We start from the raw sequence: 26800 nt of genomic DNA, 5'->3' as shown, positions 1-26800 counted from the left end.
AGATTGTTAATGGACCATACAGGAAACATGTTTGTAAACCCAGGTGCAAAAAGCGTGTGCATGTGGCATGGCGCAGGGCCAGCCAAGGGTAGAAATAAGACACAGGACATCAGTATTGAATTGAAACTGGCCACAACTTTTATTGATTACAGCTGTAAGTAGGCTTTGACGAAGGCAATGGGTATCAACCAACTCTCCTACTGGTTGATTAAAAAACCCCACCTAGATTGAGAGTCACCCTATGCCATACATCAAATTAGAGTGAACCCATTAGGGCCGTCACCTGGAAGGGTGCCATGGTCCATCAGTGGCCATGTGGACTCCTGGGCAGAAGCACGTTTTCCCAGTTTGCTTTGGTAGGATATACAATAAGCTAGTGATCCAACCCAATGACTCATCTGCCCAAAGTTATGATGATTGCTCTGAGGGAGGCAAAATCCCACAGCCTGGCCAATTGTCTGCAGGAACAAAATGATTCCCTGCTCCCAAATTCAGCGATTGATTATTCCATAGCAAGGTCCACCCCACCCCCAACCTGCTCGCTCAACTTTGGGTGGACTAATCAGAAACAAGGCAGATGGATGCGAAATCCTGCAATGATCTGAGCAGGGAGGCCTGTAACTTACAGTGGTACCTTGACTGTCGAACGTATTCCATTCCGGAAAACCATTCGACTTCCGAAACATTCGACAACTGCGGCGCAAAGGGCGGTTGGCAAAGTAAATGGAGAAAAAAGAAAAACTGTTTGACTTCCAGGGCACATTCAAAAATGGAAGCAATTACTTTTGGGTTTTTGACGTTCGAAAACGCTTGAAAACAGAGGTACCACTGTATAATGAATAGGCAAACCTGAGTGAAGCCAGAACGGCTGCCGCAAGCACACCCTTTAGCTCACTATGATTGGCCCATTTAAATGGGTGCACCAAGCGATGTGGCCCTGCGGAGAGGCTCTGGTGTCCCCCAATGGCCACATTGTGCAAAATTTGGCCCCAAGACTGGGCCGTATCAGACCACAAACTGCCACTCCCCTGGAGTCTCAGGTATGCGGCCATTGCATGCCCTGGTGCTTGGTACAGTTTGTGGCCATTAGAACTCATCTAAGAATTTAGTGTACAGCACTACATTCATTTAGGTTTTATTGATTTGCCTTGTCAAAGCCAGGCATATGAGCATGGATGTCTGTATGCACATGAACACGCACACATCCATGATGTACAGACACACCCATGCCTCACCCCATACTTTCTGGTTACAGTACTTATAGGTAGCATGTCTTTTTATTTTTCTCTGAATTCACAAGGTGCACGTGCATATTTCTTTTCACAGTGCATGTTTGCACTGAGATTTTGCAGGTTGTCAGGTGTATGTCTAATTGCTGCAGTTCACACATACTAAAGTCTTCAGCGAACACTGGCCCTCCATCTCTCTATACTGCAGAGAGCAAGATCAGCGCAGCCTGAGCAGGCTTTGTGGCTCATTTTATGCTGAAGGCTAAAGTTATTTTTGTACGGAAGAGGTTCAACAATAAAATCGGTTATTGGTTTTCTGTTGACTATTCTCCACTGTTTCCAAGAGAAATCATGTAATCAGTGGCATTGCGGTCCTGGGATGAAAACAGGGGATGAGACACCTGGATAATAACTGGCCACATTTCAAGGTGAAATCAAGTGCTATTCATCTAAAGGAAGCCAACATCCATGTGCCTTATAAAAATAAGGTTCTTAATTTTGCCTGGTAGGCAAGAGGGTGGTGACCGATAGGCCAAAATCTGTTTGGAAAGATTTATTTTAAATGCATCATCAGAAAACCGGTGAATGCATTTTGGTTTATAAAAAGTATAAGCTTAATAGTATCAAGGGCACATTATACATGAATGAATTATTGAGAAAGGAAAATACTATTACATACAATGTGAAGCTTACAATATGCAAGATTAAAGTTATCTACAATTTAACCATTGCTGAGGGCAGCAGTGCTCTACCAAAACTCCACTAGTTAAAGTTTACTGCATAATCCCATCTATCCTAACTACATGGCCTTTGAGTTTAAGAGAAGAACATAGCTACCAGACCAGAGTGAAATTCCGGGAATCAGGCTCCTGGGGGCTTTGATGCATGTTACTAGAGATCACTTTGGTGTCCAGGGTAAATCAAACAGAAAATTGGTCCAGGTAAAAACTAAAGAAAATGTTTAAAAATAAAATAGTGAACCTGACTCTGTTCATTAAACTGAAATGTTTTAACTGTAGCATTAGTTTTAAGAGCAATTTGAAGTTGCAGTGGTGGTCTGGTGTGCCATCTATTGGAATCTAGAAAAATTATTCTCTTATGATTCAAATTATTGAATTGCCTAAACAGAAAAAGAACACTGGTTGCAAATAATGGCTAAACAGCTACTGGTATATGAGTTCTAACATGTTTACAAAAAAGAAGACTCTTAGCTCTCCACATTGTAAACAGATATTAAGTCTACATCCCTCTGTTTTGGTGGCTAGTGTAAAGAATAATGGGAAATTTCCATTTTCAAGGTGGTCTCAGAATGGTATGTGGAATTTCTAAGGCATCAGCTAGGGTTAAATAGACCAGTCTATTTCTGTCCAGTTTCAGTTTTGCTGACACAGAATCATAGGTCCATTCTGTCCAGTTGTGTGGATTTTTTAAAAGAATACACATAAAGTGTGCATTTAAATTGTATCCATTTTATATGCACTTTCTATGTAAGGGTAAAGGGGACCCCTGACCATTAGATCCAGTCGTGACTGACTCTGGGGTTGTGGCGCTCATCTTGCTTTATTGGCCAAGGGAACCGGCGTACAGCTTCCAGGTCATGTGGCCAGCATGACTAAGCCGCTTCTGGCGAACCAGAGCAGCGCACGGAAACGCTGTTTACCTTCCTGCCGGAGCAGTACCTATTTATCTACTTGCACTTTGACGTGCTTTCGAACTGCTAGGTTGGCAGGAGCAGGGACCGAGCAACGGGATTTGAACCGCTGACCTTCTGATCGGCAAGTCCTAGGCTCTGTGGTTTAACCCACAGCGCCACCCGCGTCCTCACTTTCTATGTAAAATACACTTTTTCCAATACATTCTCCCCATGAAATATCCTTTTTTTGTGGACATTCTTTGCATACTGAAACCACATCACAAAATCTAGAGAAGTTCACAATCTAACTGGAAGTTGTGTTCTGATCAGTGACCAAGTTTGGGAATGTTTGAATGGGCTGGTCCACTGTGAAAAGTGGACCAATCAAAACCATCTTCCATCCCTGTGACCATTTTTTTTAAAAGCAGGTAAATCACTGTTGCTTAAATTTATTACCCACCCTGGGATCTTAGGATGGAGGGTGGGTGATTGATGATGATAATTACTCTATATTTCAAAAAGGAGTCTGCTGAATAGACTTCAGACATGCTGAATTTGTACTATAAAATGCTAGGAAAGTTTCCCATAGAACTCGTAAGGGGATCCATGGATGATAGTTCTCCCTAATGTATGCTTAAAAATTCTTACTTCATCAGAAACTAAAAATGGATGCTATGTATGTTCATGACCAAACATTTTTAAAAATGGTTATGCTTCAGATAAGGTAAACATAAAGGTAACTGACCACATTACAGAGTACAGTGGTACCTCGCAAGACGAATGCCTCGCAAGACGAAAAACGCGCAAGACGAAAGAGTTTTCCATTTTTTGAGACGTTCCGCAAGACGAATTTCCCTATGGGCTTGCTTCGCAGGATGAAACGTCTTGCGAGTTCTTGCGAGTTTGTTTCCTTTTTCTTAAAGCCGCTAAGCCGTTAATAGCTGCTAAGCCGCTAAGCCGCTAATAGCTGCTAAGCCGCTAAGCCGCTAATAGCTGCTAAGCCGCTAATAGCTGTGCTTCGCAAGACGAAAAAACCGCAAGACGAAGAGACTCGCGGAACGGATTAATTTCGTCTTGCAAGGCACCACTGTACTGTTATAAACTGGGGGAAGGGGCAAGGATCCCCTAAACTCCTGGCTGCTAGATTCTCCCCATAATTCCTGGATTTATTAAAAGTTGGAATTAACCAAGGTTTTATTAAACCGTGCCAAACTCCGCTGGATTCATCTTATGCTAATGTGCCAGGCCAGCCTGGGATAGCCAGCTGAGTGTGGGTTATAAGAGGAACCAAGATATTAAGGGCTGAGCTATTGACCCATCCAGAAAGCTGTTAGGCGGGTGAAGACTATGCCAGACCAGGAGGGGTGGAGCCCCTCCTCCAGCTGTGTGTTAGTGGGAAGAGACAGTGAGGGTTTAAAGGGTGTAGGATTTCAGTTTGGATGATGTAAGCTTAACGGGAGAAATGTGAGTTTTGCACGCTGGGTGGGGGCCAGAGCTCAAGGCGGGCTGTCTTGTTTTATACTGCAAAGAGGGTCAGACACAATGTTTGGGATCTGAGGGTGCAACAGTGGAAGGAACAGGACCCTATCGGGATATGAATGCTCTGCACTCTCCATCTAAGCACAGGTTGTGTATATGTGTAAATAACCACAGATTCTGCTGTGCCTCATTGTCCAAAAGGAAACACATACCCTGGTGCCTTGCAGCATTTGGAGATCAGGGTGGCATGTGACAATAGTATGCTAGAGGACATCTCGCCTCTTCTAACCTTATTTTTCTATAATTGCAACCTAAAATGAAATAATACAATGAATTGTATTAATCAGTGAACAAGAATGACTAGACTAGTTCTGGGATTTTGCAGTGGGACTCTTTCAGACCTCCTGGCTACATGATTTTGATCATGAAATGCTGCTAAAGTGTTGCTTCCTTTATTCATATGACTTCTTTAACGATAGAAATTGTGATTTGTTCTGAAGTATTACTTTGCTAGACTAATTAAAATCCAATAAGCAAAGAATATAATATGCTTCTGTTTTATTCTAGGTTAATGGCATAGACTTGAGGAATGCCAGCCATGAAGATGCTATAACAGCCTTGAGACAGACGCCTCAGAAAGTACAACTGGTTGTGTATAGAGATGAAGCTCATTATAAAGATGAAGAAAATTTGGAAATTTTCCATGTAGACTTACAAAGAAAAATGGGCAGAGGCTTAGGGCTAAGCATTGTTGGGAAACGGTAAGGGTTACACTTAATCATAGCTCTGTGTGCAGAACATTACAGAGCCTTGTCTTCTCTTAAACTGAAGATCCCTCCACAGAATAAGCTGCAAAGATTATGTGCTCTTTCAGAACAGGTGCAATATTTGTAATGGTTGTTACACCTTTAGCTTTTCTACAAGTAGAAAGGTGAAACATGCAATTAGATGCATTATACCTGAATCTGATTTTCCTTTTACATTTAGGAGGACAAACGTAGTACCTGAGAGCTACTGTAGTGTAATGACAGCTGCCAGTCAGAATGTCACCTCAGCTTCTGACTCACGAGGCAACCTTAGGCAAGCTGTTAACTCTCTCAACACCCTATCTAAAATATGGAAGTAATAATGTTGAGAGTACACTGATAGCAAGAATGATTTAGCCACATGAGAAAACCAGTGTTTTCATTTTAAGATGAGTGTGTGGTCTGATGAACAAGCATTAAGAGGAATAGTTTAGTCGGTAGACAACATGAGACTCTTAATCTCAGAGCTGTGGGTTCGAGCCCCACACTGAGCAACAGTGGGTTGGCCTAGGTGATGCTTATGGTCCCTTCCAACTCTATAATTCTTCTGTGATTCAAGTAGCTGCTCCTTAAAACTCAAGACAGGATTTGCATTGTGTTGCTTGTCCTGGGTAAAGGTAAAGGGACCCCTGACCATTAGGTCCAATCGTGACCGACTCTGGGGTGGCGGCACTCATCTTGCTTTATTGGCCGAGGGAGCCGGCGTACAGCTTCCGGGTCATGTGGCCAGCAGGACTAAGCCACTTCTGGCAAACCAGAGCAGTGCACGGAAATGCCGTTTACCTTCCCGCCAGAGCGGTACCTATTTATCTACTTGCACTTTGACGTGCTTTCGAACTGCTAGGTTGGCAGGAGCTTGTCCTGGTTAGCAATATCTAAATGCCTATATTCCTAAGAATTGTATGTACCTTTTAACAATTATTTATTTGCTTGTTACAGTTATATCCTATTGGTTAATAATAATAAAATCCACAACAGAAAATTACCAGAATACATAGCACATTAAGCAGTAGTACAACCATAAAAATCAAATAAGAACAGATAAAAAGTCTAGAAAGGGGGGGGTATCATTAGATATCTAGACTAAAATGCAGAGCAACAGAGAACATACAATGTGCAAATTGTTTTTAGAAAATATTTTTAGTGGTGCAGCAATGCCTGTGTTTCTTTTCAACTGTTAGAAATGGAAGTGGAGTATTTATCTCTGACGTCGTAAAAGGAGGAGCCGCTGACCTTGATGGGAGGCTAATTCAAGGGGATCAGATCTTGTCTGTCAATGGAGAGGATGTAAGGCATGCTTCACAAGAGGTGGTTGCTACAATTCTTAAGGTAAGTGCATAGTGTATTCTTGAGCACTAAATCATGTTTGCAAGGCTTCTGGAAACCGATTTATTTTTTTTACATTACCATGTGGTTGTGGTTTAGGCAAAAGTATGATTGTTTGCATGGGGCTGGGGGTAATATATCTAGGGGGGAAATTAAAAAGCCACCAGGGTGTAAATTCTGTATGTTTCTTTGCATATCCAAAGTGTGCCCAAGGGCTTGTACAGCTAGAGATTGGACGACTGAAAGCTGGATCTTGGCCGTCATCACGGAAGACATCTCAAAACAGTCAGGTTAGTGGCAGATGGTGCATTAATAAGAAATGGGAAGCTGATGATATAAAACTCAGGATGTGAAGATTTGACCTTGTAATTCTGGAAATTGGTCTTACAACCCAGCTATAGTCGTAACCCAGAGAGTCAAGCTTGTTGTTTCAATATTTTGGGTGACCCAGATGTCTGTGTATTAACCATTGGACAATACAGCCACCCTAAGAGACAGAAAATGGCTTGGCATTCCATTTCATAATACATGGGCAATTTTACTGTGCACTTGTACTTTTTAAAAATGAAATCAATAATTGCACCGACAGGCTGAGAACAATAGATTTTGTTTTCACTTTTATCTTGCCCTTCGGTCCACTTGGAGCCACCAATGTGTCTAGCAAGCTTTTCAGCAATAAAATATGTGGGAAACAGTTGAAAAAAGTCATGTATCAACATTATGCAAATAACATGTGCCAATAATAAAGAAAAGGCTGTATTGTATTCTGACTTAAGAGAGCTGGCCAGCAATCGCTAGGATTTTCACAGGAAAGCATGGAGATTGTTAACTAAGTCATTTATCACCAGTTCCTGTTTCCGCTTGCTGTCATTTTCCAGTCTGTGTGCCCTTCTGTCGCAGACACCCAGGTGCCAAGCTCTCATTTTGTTTCACCTGAACTGCTGCACTGCAACCTTCCCAGTCAACATGTGTATTATTCCTTTGCCTTATTCCCTGCTAGTTTGAAGAGAACTCTAGAGAGCTGACAGCTACTGCTAATGAATTCTCCATGCACCCTGAGGAGCACTAATCCAGATTCTGCAGAAATTTCATTAGCACTCTGTGGCCTAAAAATCTGTTTAGCTAGAGGAGGTTTTCAATTTTTTCACACACAAGACTGCACAGCTAAAACTTGGCAGCTGGGCACCAGATTTGGTTGGCGAATGAAATATTTTGGTGAAACACTCTTGCTGTATTAGAACACATAGGAGTTCTAACCTCTCAAAGCTTTCCTGGAGTTAAGAAGCCAAGCAGAATTGTGTTGTCTGACTACCATCCAGTCTCTTTGAACCTTTTTTAAACACAGATGTTGGGCATCCATATGTAAAAGAAAAACAAGTGCTTCCATGTGATCATGTGACTTATCTGTTTAACATTAGTGTCAGCAGCTGTCTGTTAGTAGCACAGTCTGTCAGTGCTTCTGGAAGTTCTCATCCAATGTTGTAGTGAGGGGAGCAGGTTGCAGATATTATTTATTCATTCTTTAGTGAGGCCATGGATGGATACTGGACAAGAAAAGCTCTGATAACTTCCATTTTGGATTTCTGTAATACATTGTGTGGGGGATGGCCTTCCAGAGGACTGGAAGCCTCTGCAGGTACAAAATACAACTTGGTTCCTTCCTTCATCCTTACCGGTTTTGCCTTTGCATTTCAGATAAGCCAACACAGTGTTCATAGCCACTTTCACCCTACATTTGCTCCGGTTATCTCCACTTTACAGAATTTTGTCAGCACTAAGAGGTCGTCTGCTGATTCCTCTCACAGAAACTCTGGTATGGGACAGAACCTGCAAGCCAATACAACCCTGTGAATTATGCTGAATGTTCACTGCCATCTTATTCTGTTCATTTATAAAACCTAGTTAGGTATTTACTTCTGTATGTAGCAAGGAAGCAATTCTTAGCAATAACTCCTAAATATGAAATAGTCCTGTGAAATATGGAGCAGATGATTAGGAGTTTCTAATGTGCTAATTACAGTTTCTCACATTGTATTTGAAGTGGCCCAGGTCCCGTTTTTCCTTTTTTGAGTCCACTTTGTGCAACATCTAAAGTTGGCTGTTACCTACTAAGGTTCAGGGCCCAATAAACTACTTAATTTGTAATTGGCAACTGGCATTTCCAACTCATTTCTAAATACTGAAGGAAAAGCCCAAACAGACTTTAATTTTTCAGCTATATGGTCCCCCCCCAATATATCTGCAATTAATTCTAGTTATGAACGTTTTAGTGTATGTAGTTAAGCATTGAAAGGTATTTATTTGGGATGTGCACTCGCCAAAATATAAGGTAGCAGACTTTATGCACTCAGCAAGAGCTACTACGCTTGCACATTTCACCCATCGTCAAGAAAACCTATAGCTCATTTTTAATCTCCCAATAGTGATCAGGGCGGAGAGCAAATTCAAACAGACCCCAAACTACATTGGTCAGCCTACGAAGCACTTCAGATCAGGGCTTGCTGTTTTCCAAAGCACTGAATTAGGTTCCAAGGCTTGCAGTTGCACACCCCTAGTATTTATGTCATTTGCAACAAACCTAATAAAGCAAAAGTTAGGCAAAGGACACCCATATTGTATCACCATCTCTGGGCAAAGATATGCAACAGTCACCTTGTGTCTATTGGGGGTATACACTTGAACACACTTCAGTGGATAATGGGTTCCCCACTTCCATGCTCGGTGAATGGCAGGCACTAAGTCCTTTTCCAGTTGCATAATGTATTTCTTGCTCTGGCATAAACAAGCTTTTCATCAGTGATAATTTTGAAACGGCAACCAGGGACTATAATCTCCTGATGGCATTATCTCTTAATTACAGAAACTAATTGTTCATTTCTTTATTAGTTGGGACAGATATGAGCCCGAGGACTGTGGAAATAACAAGAGTGAGTGTCTTTTCTTACTTTTCAAAGCATTTAGTTCTTATTTTAAGTGAAAGGAGCTACATACGGTTCTTTCTGTGTGTAAAAGTTAGCCGCGTTTGTTTCTTTAAAAAAAACAACCCAAAACATTTCTACATTTGTTTCTAAAAAAAATAAATGTTCAGTTTTTATTTGCAGATTTTTATTTTTTTTAATGAGAGGTGATGAACTCACTTTGGGCTGTATGTGAACATGGGACCAAAACTGAGTTTGGCCATTTTGCTGACCCATCCTTAGTAAAATTATATTAATACCTACTAGTGGTGTAGTAGTCAGATTGTATAGTTTTATTTGTTGTGGCCTTTGTATGTGATGTATGTGCCATCATCTTGCTGCAGTTTATGTGCATGAGTTGCTACCAAATTAAGGGTTCTGTGGATCAATAGGAGTCTCATATAAAAGAACCAGTGGCTGCCTTTAGGTTGTGTTTTATTTCTCCAATTGAACAGGCTTTCCATACACACATAAGGATTATCTCCTGTACTTAGTTGTTGCTAAATCAATATTGAATGATGCACAGGAAATTGCTAGAAATTTCGCATCACTGTCATGCTTGGTTTTATTAATTACTAAGGCCCATGTGTTAAATGTCTTGAATGATGTCAACACAAATAGTTATGTTGCCAACCTCTCTGTTAAGGGTCCAAATGATGCTCTTGGTATCAGTATAGCTGGGGGCAAAGGAAGCCCATTGGGAGACATTCCAATTTTCATCGCCATGATTCAAGCCAGTGGAGTAGCAGCACGTACACACAAACTAAAAGTAAGTGAAAAAGATAAAATTATCCATATATATTGTCTTTATTTTCTTGTTGCTGATTTTATGCTCCCCCTCCCCAAGAAAACTGCAAGGGTTATATATTGTTGGATATACTCTGACAGGCATTTCCATTCTATTTCTAATTGTGAAATGTGCTTCTTTCTTTTGATTAGCAAAACCACCTGTGTCAACTACTGTGAGTGATTGCATATCAGTAATAATAGAAAATTGCCTTTTAAATGGACCTTGGTTTGTGGAACCAAGGGTGAGAGTCATGTCATGCAGTCTGCCATTTCAACAAAGCAAGGAAGCTGAAAGAACACAAATTGTCTCTATGAATTTCCTTAAAACCCATATGGATTGTCTTGTGCTAGATCCACTGGCCTGGCTTGTGCTTCACATTAAACCATAGTTCAAAGCAAACTGTGATGTCATGTGAACAAGCAGTTTGCTGGTGCACACTGCTCAGAATTTCCCATAGTGTTGCACCCCTGATCCTGTACTGCAGGCACAGCAAAGCCAAAGCCTGGCTTGTCATGTCACATGGACCAGGGCTCATGTTTCCTCCAAACAAAACATAAATATTGTTCTTGGCTTACTGCTTGTGATTTGGCAGTTTGTTTCACTCACATTAAATTATAGCTAGTTTTAAACTCTGGTTTAAGATGATCTGCAAACTGGGCCATTGTCTGTCTTCTATGTACCTTCCTCTCTGCCTAACTCTAAGAAATACGATTGCTATTTAACCAAGTATTTGGTGATTGAGAAGCCACTTCAGACACTTAAAATGTGCTCAACACTATGTTATTTGACTTTCCTGATGAAACGTGTGTGTAGAGAACTTAAATTGTGACCCGGGACATCCACGGGTACAGCCATAGGTTCAGAGCAATTATTTCTGTCATTGCCACCATGTATTTTTCAGCTTCTGCAATCATAGGAACTCTTTCCAAGTCGCAGCAGCTGTTTTGGCAAACATCCCAAGTCATGGCAAACAGCCCAAGTCCCCAGGGACCCCACAGAATACACTGGGTGGCAAAGATCCTGAATGTCTTACTTGGCCCTAAATGTTTAGGGTATTCAGTAAAGCTATGCATAGAAATAACCTCTTTTTTTAAAAAAAAGAAATGTCTCCTGTGGAAATCCGAAGCATGTTTTGATTGCCTGAAATGGCTCCGAGATTTAGTGCCTACTATTTGGTTAATAGTACCATTTTATTTTTATTTTTGAAGGTAGAATATCTTTGTAGCTTTTGTATCAATATACTTAACTGTAGTGATGTAAAGATGCAAGTATAAGTACCACAAAGATTATGGTTGCCTAAAAACAGCAAGATAAGATATAAGTGCCTTCTTTCCTGAACTGTTCATGCACTCTCGCTAAAAGAAAAAAGAGCTTGCAGAGAGGCATTTCAACTGTTTACTATACAGCTCTGGAATTCTTCCCACTCAGAAAACAACAGCAACTTATCCTGGGAACATGGGGAGCCATATTGTGTGCACCACTGGTACACATATGTACCCTACAGCGATTTCCATGATAGCAGTAGTACTCTACTCTGTACCACATGTCAGGGATGAATTTGTGTATAGGAAGAAGATTGTGTGGGGACACAAGCTGCCTTTTCACTGTGTGAACTGGCCTCAAGACTGAACTTCATCTGGATCTGCTGTAAGACTGTTTGGGTCGACCTGCTTCTTTAGGTGAATGCTAGAACTCTGTGTGGAGGTGATGAGGCCAGTGATAACTGTCATGCCATTTATGTCACGCTTTATTTGAGACAAATGGAAAATTAAACAGGCTGTTGCAGAAAATTAATACTAAACCCTATATCTTCAGTAGTAAGTATTGGTTCCTATGTACCCCATTGACATCTGTGGTCACAGATATACTATCTACCAGAGATCATGTGATTTCTCCCATGACGCTGCATATTGAAAGAATGTGCTTTTGTGCGCCGCATGCATGTGCTTGGACTGCTATAGGCTTTTGCTACTTAGGATGTGTTTTGGTGTAATTCTCTGCTTCCAAAATTTATCAGTGAAGTAGGAGCTCTTTCTTTGTGTTCTACTACTTCCAGGAGGAGTGTTTTATCCTCCCTATGAAAAGTACTCAATGATCAAAACATAGCAGATCTCTATTGTCTTTCTATAACCGGGAAGCATGAGTATGCAGAGTCAGAACTTGCAAGAAACGTTGAGCTTTCTTCCAATTTTCCTTAATGCCAGCAATTTTTCTGTAGCTATTGTACTTTTTTTTTTTCCTTTTAGGTTGGCGATCGGATTGTCAGTATTAATGGGCAGCCTTTGGATGGGCTGTCTCACGCTGATGCAGTTAATCTACTGAAGAATGCTTTCGGGAGCATTATCCTGCAGGTATGATGATAAATTGAACATGCGGCTGCACAAGGATAGATAAATGGTGTTTTTAAAGAAAAGGCTGAGCATCAGTGGCGCAAGGCATCACAGCACGGCAAGGCTCTTGCTGATTTGAATTATGCAAGATGAAAGCAAGAAATTATTTCATTCAAGAGTGCTTTATTCTTGTCCATTCACACTGCGAACATGATCTTATAAAACTGAGGGGGAGAGGGAACGACTTCTTCCTGTACATGAAAAATCATCTAGGCTTTCAGTTTCTGTCACTTTTTAAACAAAACCAAATTCCCTCCTACATAGGTTTGATGGAGCTGCCCATCATGTTAACCTTATTTGTTCTTCAAAGCAGGAGGGGGCACAAGAAATAGCATTGCTTATTTTGAACTGCTATATATGGCTGGTTATCAACCAAGTGGCAGTACTTGGATAGTACAATTGATCTATCATCTTAATTTGGCAGGAGGAAGGGAAAAGGTGTGTTATCTAGTAAGATGCACTCCCTTCGTGTTTGTATGGGAAAGCATTTATTTTCTTAGCAGAGCTAATGAACATGCTTACAGCCCATCTAAAAATAAATAAATGGGCATGCTCTTAATAAAACCAAACTTATTTCACAGTGTTGCCGTGATAAAGGGGTTGAAGGGGTCGGGTCGTACACATTGCCCTAAGGAAGGAAATAATGGGGTAGGGAGTTAAACGCTTTTAAATACCACACCACCACCCACTCCCAGATTTAAGCAATTCACACAAGCGTTCATTCTCAGCAATAACCCATATTGGGGCGGAACCATAAATGTTATGAATGCATAGCAAAACAGAAGAAAGTCAAATTTCTAATTCACTGGTGCCACTCCACAAGAAAGAGGAATGCAAAACCACAAATTCCAGGAGGAATATAAATGGGATTTAAAAACATCCCTAATCTGCCCCTGTTCTAGTTCTTGTCTTATCTGTAAATGCCTTTGCTAGTGCAATAAATGGTAAACTGACAAAATTAAAGCTGCTATCTGAGGTTATGTTAGACTCACTCCATATAGTGAATGCTGCCATGATTGTAGCCAAAATGGGGTCCACTGGAGAAGGAGATATATCAGGATTCTCAGGGAAACCCAAATGTTTGCAGAACTTTACAGAATATTTTTTTTAAAAAATGTAAGGGGCAAAACTCCATTTAAGAAAAGAGCCCAAAGAGGGCTTTACATGCTCAGTAGCCATGGAATGTAGAATGTTAGTTGGAAAAGAAAAATGGAAGTGACTTTGGGGGAGCATATCCATATCTGCTTTATGTAGATTTTGTTGAAGTTAATCTGATAAGGTAAGGCCTGCCTGTGTTCTAATAATAGTAACAGGTTCTAAGCAAGATTTTAAATTATTGAAACTTGGCAAATTAACAAAAATAATTTTGTTAGATACAGCCAATCTAATGCAACTGAGGTCGCCATTATCACCACATGAACAAGCCCAGAATAAAAATCCCAGCCGAAGTTGGATGGTGAACTTTATGAGCAGATGCCATAGTTGTTAATAAACAGTGAAGTGACATTTGTTTGCATCTTTGAAAGTTAATAGAAAATAGCACTGACATGAGCTGGGCATATGACCATACTACTGCTGTCAACCAGAAGTATTGTGATTATACCTACACTGTCCCCAAAATAAGAACAGTATTATTTTAGAATGGCAGGAAACCAGATTCTATGGGGATGCAAGATTAAATATACTTGCTCATGACATGTCTGTTACTCATTACATGTCTGTTATATCAACACTTCCAGAAAAGCAGATTGTTCAGTTGTTCATCTTTTAAAAGGCTACCTCTGCCCCCTGCAGTATGGTTCTTATTTAATAATAATTGACCTACAAAAATAATACAATGCACATATTTTAATTGATTGTTATTTATTCACTTTCAATTTTTGCATTAAATATGCATTAAAATTAAAATTTCTACCAAAAAAAATCTTTTTTTTTGTAGAAAAGACATTTAAGAGTCATTGTGCAACTTGTCTTGTTTACGTTCCTGTATCCAAACAGATCAGCAAAAAAATGGATGTGATGATTAGGAAATGGTTATATTTCATTTTAAATAACTGTACTTCTCATTTGCCCATTGATGAATCCACACCACAGAAGTGAACTCATCCTATCATTTGATAATCATGAGTGACACATCATTAAGTAATTCTATTATCTGCTAAACCACCTCATAGTCACTGGCTATGAAAGGTCAGATAATTGTATCCACTGGTGTGGAAAGCTTTATAGTCGATATGTCTTGGGGCAGGATGGCAAAGGAGTTTGTTAATGCTGTTTGCAAATGGGAGATTAGGATCCTGGGGGAATATTTCATCCCTCCTCGCTGTTTGGATGCTGCTAGTTAATTTAATCAGCTGTCTGCAGGTGTAGTAATGAGATAAGGGGAAGCTTTTTGCAAGGTTGTTGAACTTTGATATGCTCTTACTGCCAGCCACAGATGGGTGAATATAGATATGTCCTCCTGCCAGGTTTTGCTGTTGTTTTAAACCACAAAGCACGAGCATTTTAGCTGTTTTCCCTTCCTACTGGAAAATTATAGTATTATTCTACCTTATGAGTAAGGCAGAACAAGCATATAAAATATTATCTGCTGTTTAATCAATACACTGTGATTCTGAAATCTGGACCATTTATTTTAAGAACACTGAGGGTTAGGATATCAAAACTGGAATATGCCACTAGATTTCTTCTCTTACATGACCCAACTTCACTCAGAGGAGAATGTAGCCTTTTATTAGCTGACTCAGTAATATTAATTGGGTGAAAAGACATGCTGGCTTCTTTTAGAGATGAGCATGTTTCACCATTCTTGCATTGGTTCATCTTATAAATGAACCGACCTATTACTCCCCACTTGGTAAGTAGCTCAATTTATGGCCAAATCAATCCAAGTTTTCATGGAAGCAGCCTTCAGCAAAACAACACAGATGCAAAAGAGTAAAATTTGGAGGGGAGGCAAAGAAAACCCCCACAGAGGACTTTTGGCCAAGACAATCTCCTGTAGGAATGGTCATTTGACACCCAGCTCCCTGTAGTTAGATAATTTTCTAATGCTGTTCCTCTTCTTCGAGGTAAGCATTATTGAGCCCCTTCTTGATTTGCTAATTTTTGTGTCCAAAAATAGCATGTGCAAAAAGCTTAATTCATCCTTGCAATGAATACAGGTAAGGCAAAAGGGGTAGGAGTTTAATATGTTCATCTACTTGCCTTCCAAGTCTAGAAAAAAATAAGCATCATACATGTGTGCATTTATACAGGCTGCAGTCCTATAGATGCTTAACTGGAAGTAAATCTCATTTAACTTGGGGGATTTACTTCTGGGCAAACATACCTTCTTTTCTTTGGAAAAGCTGAATAGGGCTAAATCTAGACACAACAAAAAGTGTTTCTGGAAAACATGTTGTAAACTTCATAATGGGAAATCACGTTGGCTAAAGGTGGCACTCCACAACGCCATCTGGTGTCACAGTGTTATAACACATATAAAACACTTTTTCTTTACTAATGTAGCTGAGTCCCAGGTTATATAAATGGCTTTCATTAGCCGCCTCTCTAGGCACAAATGATGTCTTTATCCACTTAGCTTTAACAATGCTACAGTCTTGAGTGCTTCCACAATTCACTCATCAGTTAAAGTTCCCTTTTAATTAGGAAAAGTGGCTTTCTAAGAATACAGAATTTGCTGCTTGATAATATGCTAGCTAAGATACATGTTTAGATTTGTCACTTTCACTTTGTCTTGCAGGTTGTAGCTGACACCAACATCAGTGCCATTGCCAGCCAGCTAGAGAGTATGACTGCTAGCACTAATTTTAGCCCACCTACAGAAAACCATCCTGAAGACCCAGAGTAAGTTGTGCTGATACTTAAATTTTCTAGAGGAAGCAAAACACTGCCCTGAAGAAGTTGAGAATGCTCAGTTTAACGGCATTGATATTTGGATTTGCGATCAGTTTTAACAAATTACTTTGGACTTTGAGCATAATTTGTCCCTTGCTTTCTATAGCTAAAAGGCTTTTAAGTTGCCATAACAATTTGAGCTTCCATAACTCCAAAATTTTGAATTCCATGCTGTTGTCAAAAATTGCCATTAGTTAGGTGCAGCAGATGGTATGGCTGCTAGTGAAACTGGTTGAATGGTTTAGCTGGGGTGATTTCGTTATGGTATGTTGAGTATCAGAAAGTATTTGAGGTGTTGGTGTCTAAATCTTGGTTTTCCCCCATGTTGTCTGAAATAATGGAGATGCATATAAATGGATTGTATAGGGGGGTGGATTGTAGCTTAATACTGTACACATTGTGAGATTTTCCAAATTCGGTGGGATGAAATATTTATGCTACAATCTATACCATCTTACTTGGAAGTAATCAAACTTAGTAGGGCTTACATTTGACATGTACAGTATCAGTCTTCATGCATAAATCTAATAGATTGTCATACCAAGGGCAGATGATTCTTTTCTCTGTAGTCAAGATCCACAAATGCACTGGAGTTTTCCTTGTAAAATGCCACCCTGTCCATTTGATTGAAATAATTAGGGAGTCCAATTGTGTTTTATAAGCTGGTCTCTGACCGTGATAAATTATCTATTCTATTCTATTCTATTCTATTCTATTCTATTCAACTTAGGGAGTCTTTTTCCTTAATGTACCTCTTGCCTTATGCATCTTACTTTTGCTGCTTCCTTGTGAAATCTTTCAGTCTGAATAATGTCAGGGTTGTATTTATCCAGTGATTCTGAATAAGTATTGCACAATGAAGAATTTTTCATACAACATGTGATCTCTAGACCTTGTGAAAGGAGTGGAGGGGAGGAGTACCGTATTTTTCGCCCTATAGGACGAACCTAGTTTTCAAGGGGGGGGGGAATCAAGGGAAAAAATGTGATTCCCCCCCCCCCGCAGCTCTGGGAGCAGCGGACAGGCTGCACACAGCCTGTGCGCTACTCCAAGACCTTCTCCCTGCTTTTGCGGGAGGTGGAGGAATTCCCCCACCTCCCGCAAAAGCCCACAGGAGCCCCGCGTGACTCCTGCGGGCTTTTCGACCAGGAGGGAGAAGGGACTGAAACGGCCAGTCAGTCCCTTCTCCCTCCTTGGGGAAAAGCCCCCAAGAGCGGCGCGCGGCTCCTGCAGGCTTTTCTACGAGGGGGGGGGAATCCCCCCCCTCGTAGAAAAGCCAGCAGAAGCCGCGGAGCCCCTTTAAAGAGCCCGTGGCTTTTGCCTGCTTTTGCGGGAGGTGGGGGAATTCCCCCATCTCCCGCAAAAGCCCAAAGGAGGGTTGGAGAGTAGCAGGAAGGCATCACACACCTTCCTGCTGCCCCCCATCCTCTGGGGGTGGCGATGGGGGAAGCGCTGCTTTCCCCCACCGCCAGCCTCAAAGAGCAGACTCTCCTGGCTTCAGCAGAAGCAACGCGAAGCCTCCGGAGCGCAGGCTTTGGAGGCTTCGCGTTGCTATCGCTGAAGCCAAGGAGTCTGCATTCGCCCCATAAGACGCACCCACATTTCCCCTTCATTTTTGGAGGGGGAAAAGTGTGTCTTATAGGGCGAAAAATACGGTATATCAGCAAGAGAAAGAGAAAATCAGTGGGGTTTTCAGTGGCATTGCAGGGTGGGTGGGTGGGACCTCAGTCTCCTACCTTGCTTCTTGCCCTTCTTCATGACTAAAAGCAGCCCTATAAATTAGGCATATAAGCAACTATGCAATTTCCTACATGGTATGGGTTGTACCATTCTCCTTTTCTTATTATAGACTTTGGGTAGGGGTCGCTGCTCTTTTTAGAACTTGGGTAGGGAGTATCCTGCCTGTATGTCAGTAGACCCAATGATACATCCCATCTCTATTATTTTAGGAACAAGGGTTAGATGTGCTTTTGTTGTTCAAGAGCACTTGTTGAAATGCTTGGCTGTCCTCAGCCTCTTCCCTTGATAGATTATGTAAACATTTTTGTTTTCAGCTGCTAGTCTTGAATATAATTGCTAATAACACAAAAATATGCAAATGTGAATCTTCCAGGCTGCCAGAAGATTTGGAGGGTTTTATTATTATTATTATTCTGATTGACTTGTGACAACCAATCCTCCTGAGTTTCCTCCACTGATGTGTTGTCATGTTGATTCTGCTTCTATCTGGCTATGTTTTCGCTTGAGCTGAGTTATGACAACTACAATTCCAGATGATCTGCCCTTAGAGAAATTAAATGAAGAACAGCTTTGCCCACTCTTCCTGAAAAAGCTTCTAGATGCATGTTCCATAAAGTTTCTCTTTGGCTTTACTTTTAGTCTTTTCTCCCCTTTGATTCATGATAACACCAGTCACCAAAACTCAAGTTCAGATTACCGTATTTTTCGCCCTATAGGACGCACTTTTTCCCCTCCAAAAATGAAGGGGAAATGTGTGTGCATCCTATGGGGCGAATGCAGGCTTTCACTGAAGCCTGGAGAGCGAGAGGGGTCGGTGCGCACCGACCCCTCTCGCTCTCCGGGCTTCAGGAAGCTCTGCGCAACCCTCGGGAGACCGGCTCTGAGGGTTGCACAGAGCTGCCTGCAGTCCCCACCTCAGCGCAGCTCTGCGCGGCCATCGGGAGCGGGGCGTGAAGTCCCACCCAGCTCCGGATGGCCGCGCAGGGCTGCCTGCAGTCGCCTCTCGCTCTCCGGGCTTCAGGAAACTCTGCACAACCCTCGGGAGACCGGCTCCAAGGGTTGCGCAGAGCTGCCTGCAGTCCCTGGATCAGCGCAGCTCTGCACGGCCACCAGGAGCCGGGCGAGAAGTCCCGCCCCGCTCCCAATGGCTGCACAGAGCTGCCTGCAGTCCCCGGCTCAGCGCAGCTCTGCGCGGTCACCGGGAGCCAGGCGCGAAGTCCCGCCCCGCTCCCGATGGCCACGCAGAGCTGCCTGCAGTCCCGGGATCAGCGCAGCTCTGTGCGGCCACCGGGAGCCGGGCGCGAAGTCCCGCCCCACTCCCGGTGGCCGCGCAGAGCTGTCTGCAGTCCTGGGATCAGCGCACTTCTCCCCATCGCCAGCCCCACAAGCTCGGGGGACAGCAACGGAGGCAGAGCGCGCCTTCCCGCTGTTCCCCGACCTGGTTCTTCCAGCCCCGCACCTGGGGGGAAATAAAAAAAAAATTCTTTATTTCCCCCCAAAAAAACTAGGTGTGTCCTATGGGCCGGAGCGTCCTATGGGGCACAAAATACGGTACTCTTTGCATCTGTTTCATTGAATGGTGCTGGGTTATTTCTTATCAAATGACTCCCCAGTCTTCTTGTAAACATTCCAATTCAGCAATTGGTGTTTTATCTATTTCCTTAACGGGGGGGGGGGGCTCATTTCTGCTGTTGGTTCCATTGCAAGTCAGATGCACATCTCAAAACTTCAAGATTTGCGGTTTGCTGAGCTCCTCTCCAAAGGGGGCTGCCCTGGTATTATTCTCTTCCACATTGGTCGTGGTTAAACAAATATTGGGACTGTCTTCTCTCATCTGTAGCTGCCATCATTAGTAGCTTCACTTCTTAGATAGTGAGCTTCATTTTAAAATACATATACTGTGGAATCACAGGGCCACAAACATCTTTCATACAACCACTTTCCTTCCAGCCTGGATCTTCTGAGTAGCAATTCACTTCAATACCATTCAACAATCTATAGGTTAGTCCTTGCCTGCTGTAAGCAGAGCACAGGTTTCTGCTAGATATAATTGTTTTGAAAAGTACATGCCTCAAGCAAAGCAAATCACTTATGCACTCCTGCTATCGTAGTGTTGCCAACTTTTTGTGAGCTTTCTTCATGCCATGGTTCTCCTCTGTGAACAGCTAAAAACATCAGTAGTTAAACATTTTCTAGTTTTCACTGATGAGAAAAAGTTCAACATTTTCTAGTTTTCACTGATGAGAAAAAGTTCAACTGGCCAATGCCTACCTCTTATGCTGCTGACAAAAGCATATAGAGTCAGAGGTGGAGGAAACCTTAACAGCTCTATTATAGGTCAACACAGGGCCATCATTGGGCACTTCCTGAGGGAAACTCAGCAAGATGGGTGGGGTATAAATTTACTATTATTATTATTATTATTATTATTATTATTATTATTATTATTTTCTCCAGCAAGGAACCCAGTGTCAACCTCCTCAGCCTCCTTGATGTCATTGTCTGTTTATTTGCCCCCTCACAGCATGTAAGCAGTGAGAAGACTGAGGAGATAGACCAGTATCCTTCACATGCCTTTGTTAGAGTGGAACTTTGGGAAGTTGAGAGGATTAGGCCCAGAGGGAAAGTGTAGTGCAAAGGATTGGACAGTATTGCCATCAGTGAGAAGGAGGGGTCTCACTGAGGACATATTTACAAAGGTCCTTCAAAAACCTAGAGCCAGCACTAGTCTCACATAGCTAATTCGTGAGAAAGCCCAGTAGCTCAGTGGTGGAGCGTATCCTTTGTGTACACAAGATCTGAATTTCAGACCTTGGCCTTTCCAATATCAGTGCTTGGAAAGGCTCTTCTGCCTGATACCCTGTAGAGCTACTGCCAACTAGATCAATACACACCATTGATCTGACAGTGTGTGCAGCCGTTTCAATTAGGTTACCTTTCCACTTATTAAATAAGCTCTGTTTTAAGTGGCATTTGCTGTGTTTTCCAGATCACCTCAGCCTAAGATTATTGTGTTGGAGAAAGGCTCAGATGGATTGGGATTTAGTATTGTAGGGGGCTATGGAAGTCCCCATGGAGACCTCCCTATTTATGTCAAGACCATTTTTGCAAAGGTAATCGACAAGAAAAGATGAACCTATGCATGTATCTTCGCTGCTTCAAAATACATTTGTAACAACTAATTTCATTTTAATTTGATCAAAGCCACTCTTTGATTGGGGAACGTGGGGGGCAGTCTGTGAGTTTCCATATCTTGGAAAATTGGAACTACACCCCCAGCAGGCTGTTGCTAAAAAATTTTGAAAGTTGTCTATTGACTAGGTGAATGGATGTCATCAGCTGTGTACACACCATACATTTAAAGCACATACCCTCCTCCAAGAGTCCTGAGAACCATAGTTTAGCTCTCACAGAGCTACAGCCCACTCCCCACCCTTAACAACGTACAGTTCTTAGCAGGAAAGGTTCTTGAAATGTAAGGTGTGTTTACAGTCATCCTTAAAGTTCAGCTTCTATTACATCAGAAAGGTGTTGGGCTCTCAAGCTCTCATTTTTGGAATGACGACAAGTCATTTTCCTAAGTTAGATGCTGAAGGCCCCTTTAAAAGCACCAGCCTGAGGTCCAATTCGCAATTAATGTGTGATAACATGTCAAGTTTTTTTTAAATAGCAGCTGTGGGGAGGAGCTGATCAGAATTGAGATCTCAGCGCATGGGAAAGGGAGGCTTAACTCTGGTACCAGTGCAAATCCCTTCCTGAGCTACTGTTACCAGGAGAGAAGTTTACACAGCTGCTATTTTGATTTTTCAAAGCCATGCATTTTAATTGCAGCCGTGCATTTATCGTCACTCCTAGTTCACCATGATACCTCTGGTATCAGGTGTATCCTTTGTTCCTCTCCAACTTAAAGATTCGAATAAGTGTTCACGTACCTGTTTCTGGGTGTTTTACTCTTTGTTGATCTGGTGCATCATATTCTTTGTTGATTGCATTATTTTCCGTATTTTCATGTTTCTTACTCCCAACTGAACAGTTTTGGGCATTATATGACAAGGTTGCATCAAATTTTATGCACAGCCTGTTGTGCATATCTTGTTTCAATGTTTGCTTAGATGTGCAGAATCTGAAATGCGAAACAGACATTTAAAAAAAAGATGTCTCTGTCAAGAAATTATAAACGGACAGGCATGTGGAATATTGGAGAGCTGAGAACATATAAAAATGCCCACAATCAGTTTTTTTTAAGAAAGAAAAAACTTAAAAGGGGAGTATTAGAAAATGGAACACTATTTGCAATCTGGTTAGCACAGCTTCAGGTACTTCGTTTACACATTAATTAATTAAAAAAATCAGGAGTCCTGCCATGGCCACCTGGAATGCTATGTTTGAGGGGGACTCCTGTTGTGACCTAGCAACTCAGCAATTCACCCAGCAACTGACACAAATAGTATACATCAGTTATCTCATCTTGCAAAGCTGGCAACACTGACCTACTTGGCCAGCATTGTGTTAGTTTTAAAAAAAAGTGGGACAATTTTACATCATCAGTTCACATTTTCAACAAGCTGTGTGTCTGTGATTTGAAGCCGTGTGTGCAAATCTTTATCTTATGATGCATGACTTATTCCTTCCAGAGTTCTTATGTGGGCTATCAGTACACATCTTTTGAAAAGTGGTGCTTCTGCTAACAGCAGCCTGCTGAGTAATAGTGCAACAAAGGAAGTCTTCCTCACCCTTCCCTAAAAGCAGATGGCTAGCCACTGTGTGGCCGATAGCAATCTCTGGAAAGCTAATTCAGCAGCACAAGATGCGGGGTGTGAATCTCAAAAGGACAACTTTATGGAAACTTGGTACTCGTTTATGCAATATGCAAGAACTAGCCCACACAGTGAGAGGCTCCCAGAACTGCATCAGGCCTTCTGGAAAGATCTCATTTCCAAACACTGCATGGCCCAGTTGGCAGCCAACCAGGTCTGGAGCAATTAATGTGTGCCTCTATACCATTGATGGCATATGGGACACATACACCTACATGTGCACTTGATTTCCTCTTCAATCTCTATTACAGTCAGTAATCAGTATTCAGTTGATTTGATCTGGTTCTGTTTGGTTTTATCAAAAAAGAACAAAAATGGCAGGGAGTACTATCGACACGCCTAATCTTGGAGGTGGGGGCAGTCTGGTCTAGAGCAGAATCTTCTCTCCACCCCTTTTCCTCATCATCTGTGAAGTGTTTGAAGCGTTAATGGCCACAAATGCTCCAAGAAGCATTAATAATGTTAATGGAATGTCACCGTTGAGGGTGGTTTGTGTATGTCTCTTTTTATTCTTCTTTAATTAAGCCCCTTCAAATTGCTTGGCCTCTGATGTGCCATTTCTGTTTTTTTTCTTTTCAGGGAGCAGCTGCAGGTGACAGCAGACTGAAGCGTGGTGATCAGATTTTAGCAGTTAATGGAGAGACTCTGGAAGGCGTGACTCATGAGCAAGCTGTAGCAATTCTGAAGCGCCAGAAAGGGACTGTAACACTAACAGTGTTGTCATGAGATTTTGCTGCAAATTCAATCTGGGCTGGATGCAATTTATTTCTGAGCATTGCTAGAGCTGCTATAAAACAATCCTGTGTGGGATGAAAACCCAACTCTGTCTAAATTTAGCACACCATTAATCATGTCGCCTGTGCTGTTTACATCCATTGTATATGTTCGTTTTGCCTAGTCATTGAAACTAATTGTGAAATCCTTAAGTCCACCCACCCCCATTCATCCCTGGTTTCCTTTGAATGTGCTTCCTGGCTCCTGCTTTGCCCAGAACTGCCATCAACCAATAGGAAGTAAAGTCACTGAAACAAAAATTAGCTTATACACAAGAAAGAAATTAGCTTATTGTTGGATCCCATCTCATGCACAGAGATAACTACAGAGTGGCTTTTCATTTCATTCATGGTTTACTTTACGTTCATTCTTCTTTTTTTTCAGCCATTCCAGAAAACATTAAAAATGTAATTCAATTACTGCTGTTCTAAATGATGAAATATCAGATTCTCCCATGGGAAATTAATTGTAAACTGTGTTCTAATCATGAAATGTCAACCCTCCCTGTCTAATCTCTCTGGATAGATATTTGTAAGTTAGTGGCAATCATGACAAGTCAATTTCAGCCTCTCCTTAGTTTGTGTGTGCCATTGTTTTAAAGGCTGGCTCCCAAAAATTATTGAGATGGATTGGCATGAGCCTTTTGAAGGGGCTGTCTCGAGGGAGCTGGTTCAGTGATAGGGATGGTTTGTACAGTATAAAGCTTAATTGCACAGAGGCAGAAGGAAGCACCTTAACTTGAAATAGGGCTACGTATTATTTATAATGACAATATAGCAAAAGAAACCTGGTGGCTCAAGTTAAATTTATGTAGTACAATGTCATTGTCGTCAGTAAACAAAGTGACAATTTTCTATCTAAAGCCTGCAATTTCTGTAGAATGTATGTAAACTGTATGATACAATTAGAATGCAATAACATTCATGTTGATTGTATATGTGCTAAATTGGTCAAAGGTGACACAGTAATCAAAGAAAAGGTGATTTTGTCTCGTTAAGATTATTGTCTTTGTTTTATGTGCTATGTTTGGATATAGCTAATCACAAAGTGCTTTAAGCTACTGGAATACTTTCATGGGTGTTCCTTGAATAGTGCCTGGAAGAAGATTTTAAAGGATTTCTACACATCAGTGTGCAGATTAATGCTAGTAATATTTCTAAGAAATGCTAAGAAAATGTCCCAGGAAGAAAACTGAAGAACCCTTTAAAGGCTGGAGGCATTCTGCTTGATAACATATGCTGAAGTTCACACTGCACACCCATAATTAAACTTGAAAAAGCATTTTAGACTTGTTTAAGGATTGTGACCAAAATCTGTTGATCGTTCTAGTTTAGTTTTGACCCAAAATGTGTAATTTGACAGTTCCCAACCATTCTTTTGAATTTGACCCCAGCTTTTGCCCTTTTATGCATATGTTTCTGATATAAAGAATGATGAGCTTCTATAACTGAGATATTTTGCACTCCCTGTGGCTCAAGGCAGAGATCACATGATTGCTGCTTGTGATTTGCACTCTTCTGTGTGCCACATATAGTACTGCCAAAAACTGCATTGCAGCCTGCAACTGAGCTGGTAGGGAAGTAAGTGCTATATGTAAAAGATAAAAAGGCACAATCTGCTAGGAAGGTCTCCTTGCTTTGAGCCCCGTTGAGATGAATGGGAACTGTCTGAACATGGTGTGGGCAGGGCTTAAGGCAGGAAAACCTCCCAATGGATTGTGCCTCAATTCTTTTAATGAAGCCTGCATTATGCTTCTTCTTTTTTAGTATATGGGCTTTTGGTTTGTTTAATAATGCTGATTTCTGCGATATGGGCGGGAGGTAACAAAACATATAGTTCATTTATGTATGGCAGTAAAATAAAATGTTTTACGACTTCCAAAGATTTGAAATAAAATTCACTTGCAAAAAGTTGGAGGAATACTGGAGCAGAGTCAATATTGCACCAATGCACAGAAGCCTAACTTTATCTTAGAAGAGAAAAGATACATCCCAAATGACATTTTTCCTGGAACTAACGCTTAAAAATGAGTATCATTTGGGAGCATGGGCTAAGGACTGTTGATTCTTAGCAATTTTGTCCCTTGCTAAGTTGTTATTTTTTTTTACTTGTTACCCGCACTTCACACTAAGGTCCCAGGGTGGGTTATAGCATTAAAACACAAGATTAAAAACAATATTGTATCAAGTTGTTATAGCAGGCCTGTGAGGGCGTCAGAGCAATGCTCTCTTGGCCAGGCCTTAAACCACTTGCAATCTAGCCATCAACTTTCCCATTTCATTGCTTGCAGGTCTCTGCCATACCAAGGTGATCTACATGCTCCACAGTGAAAGTGAGGCCAGTCACATGTCACGTGTTCAGCATAACTTGCCATCCCACAGTGAGACAAGAGCCTCAACAGGAGTGCCAGCCACATTAGCTGGTAAATCCCCCAGGGCATTCAGGAATCCATCCATCTTTGAGGGTAGACCATCTCAGTGGATCCCCCACCGTTGCAGAGTAGGATAGCTATATTCAGCCCAAATCTCACCATGGGATTGTCCATCCTCAACACAGCAAGAATATAGTGGTACCTCGGTTTAAGAACAGCCCTGTTTACGAACTACTTGGTATAAGAACTCCGCAAAACCAGAAGTAGTGTTCTGGTTAGCGAACTTAACCTCGGTCTACGAACAGAAGCCGAAAGGTGGAAGGGCACCGGTGGCGGGAGGCCTCATTAGGGAAAGCGCACCTCGGTTTAAGAACAGACTTCCCGAACGGATTAAGTTCGTAAACCGAGATACCAATGTGTTATCAATCTGTTCTAGGGCATATCTAGTCACATATGCTGGACCCTTGGAAATTACACTGAAAACAGAAGAAAGCTAAAACTGCTTTGTAGGCAAATGTTATCTTGCAGTCAATGGCAATAGGAACAGTTTAATGCAGAACAGATTAAGCATGTAATCTGTTGAAATAA

At 41.5% G+C, this 26800-nt stretch overlaps 1 protein-coding gene across 7 annotated transcripts in view; it reads left to right on the top strand.

Moving 5' to 3' along the window:
- PATJ (PATJ crumbs cell polarity complex component) overlaps positions 1-25751 on the top strand; it is a 165917-nt gene extending 140166 nt beyond the window's left edge. For 6 of the 7 annotated variants that reach the window (XM_082228720.1, XM_082228718.1, XM_082228719.1 and 3 more), the window contains 10 exons: positions 4909-5102; positions 6329-6476; positions 6677-6763; positions 8169-8286; positions 9360-9400; positions 10077-10199; positions 12467-12571; positions 16356-16459; positions 21240-21363; positions 23647-25751. In XM_082228720.1, coding sequence (XP_082084846.1) covers positions 4909-5102; positions 6329-6476; positions 6677-6763; positions 8169-8286; positions 9360-9400; positions 10077-10199; positions 12467-12571; positions 16356-16459; positions 21240-21363; positions 23647-23793 — 1191 coding nt within the window. In that variant the 3' untranslated portion in view covers positions 23794-25751. The remainder of the gene's footprint in view (positions 1-4908; positions 5103-6328; positions 6477-6676; positions 6764-8168; positions 8287-9359; positions 9401-10076; positions 10200-12466; positions 12572-16355; positions 16460-21239; positions 21364-23646) is intronic. The other variant, XM_082228721.1, reaches the window with a different exon arrangement.
- The last annotated feature ends 1049 nt before the right edge of the window (positions 25752-26800 follow it).

The sequence above is a fragment of the Podarcis vaucheri genome (genome assembly GCF_965113315.1).
Source record: "Podarcis vaucheri genome assembly, chromosome: 6".
Taxonomy (NCBI): domain Eukaryota; kingdom Metazoa; phylum Chordata; class Lepidosauria; order Squamata; family Lacertidae; genus Podarcis; species Podarcis vaucheri.
This window is presented reverse-complemented; position numbering and strand designations above follow the sequence as displayed.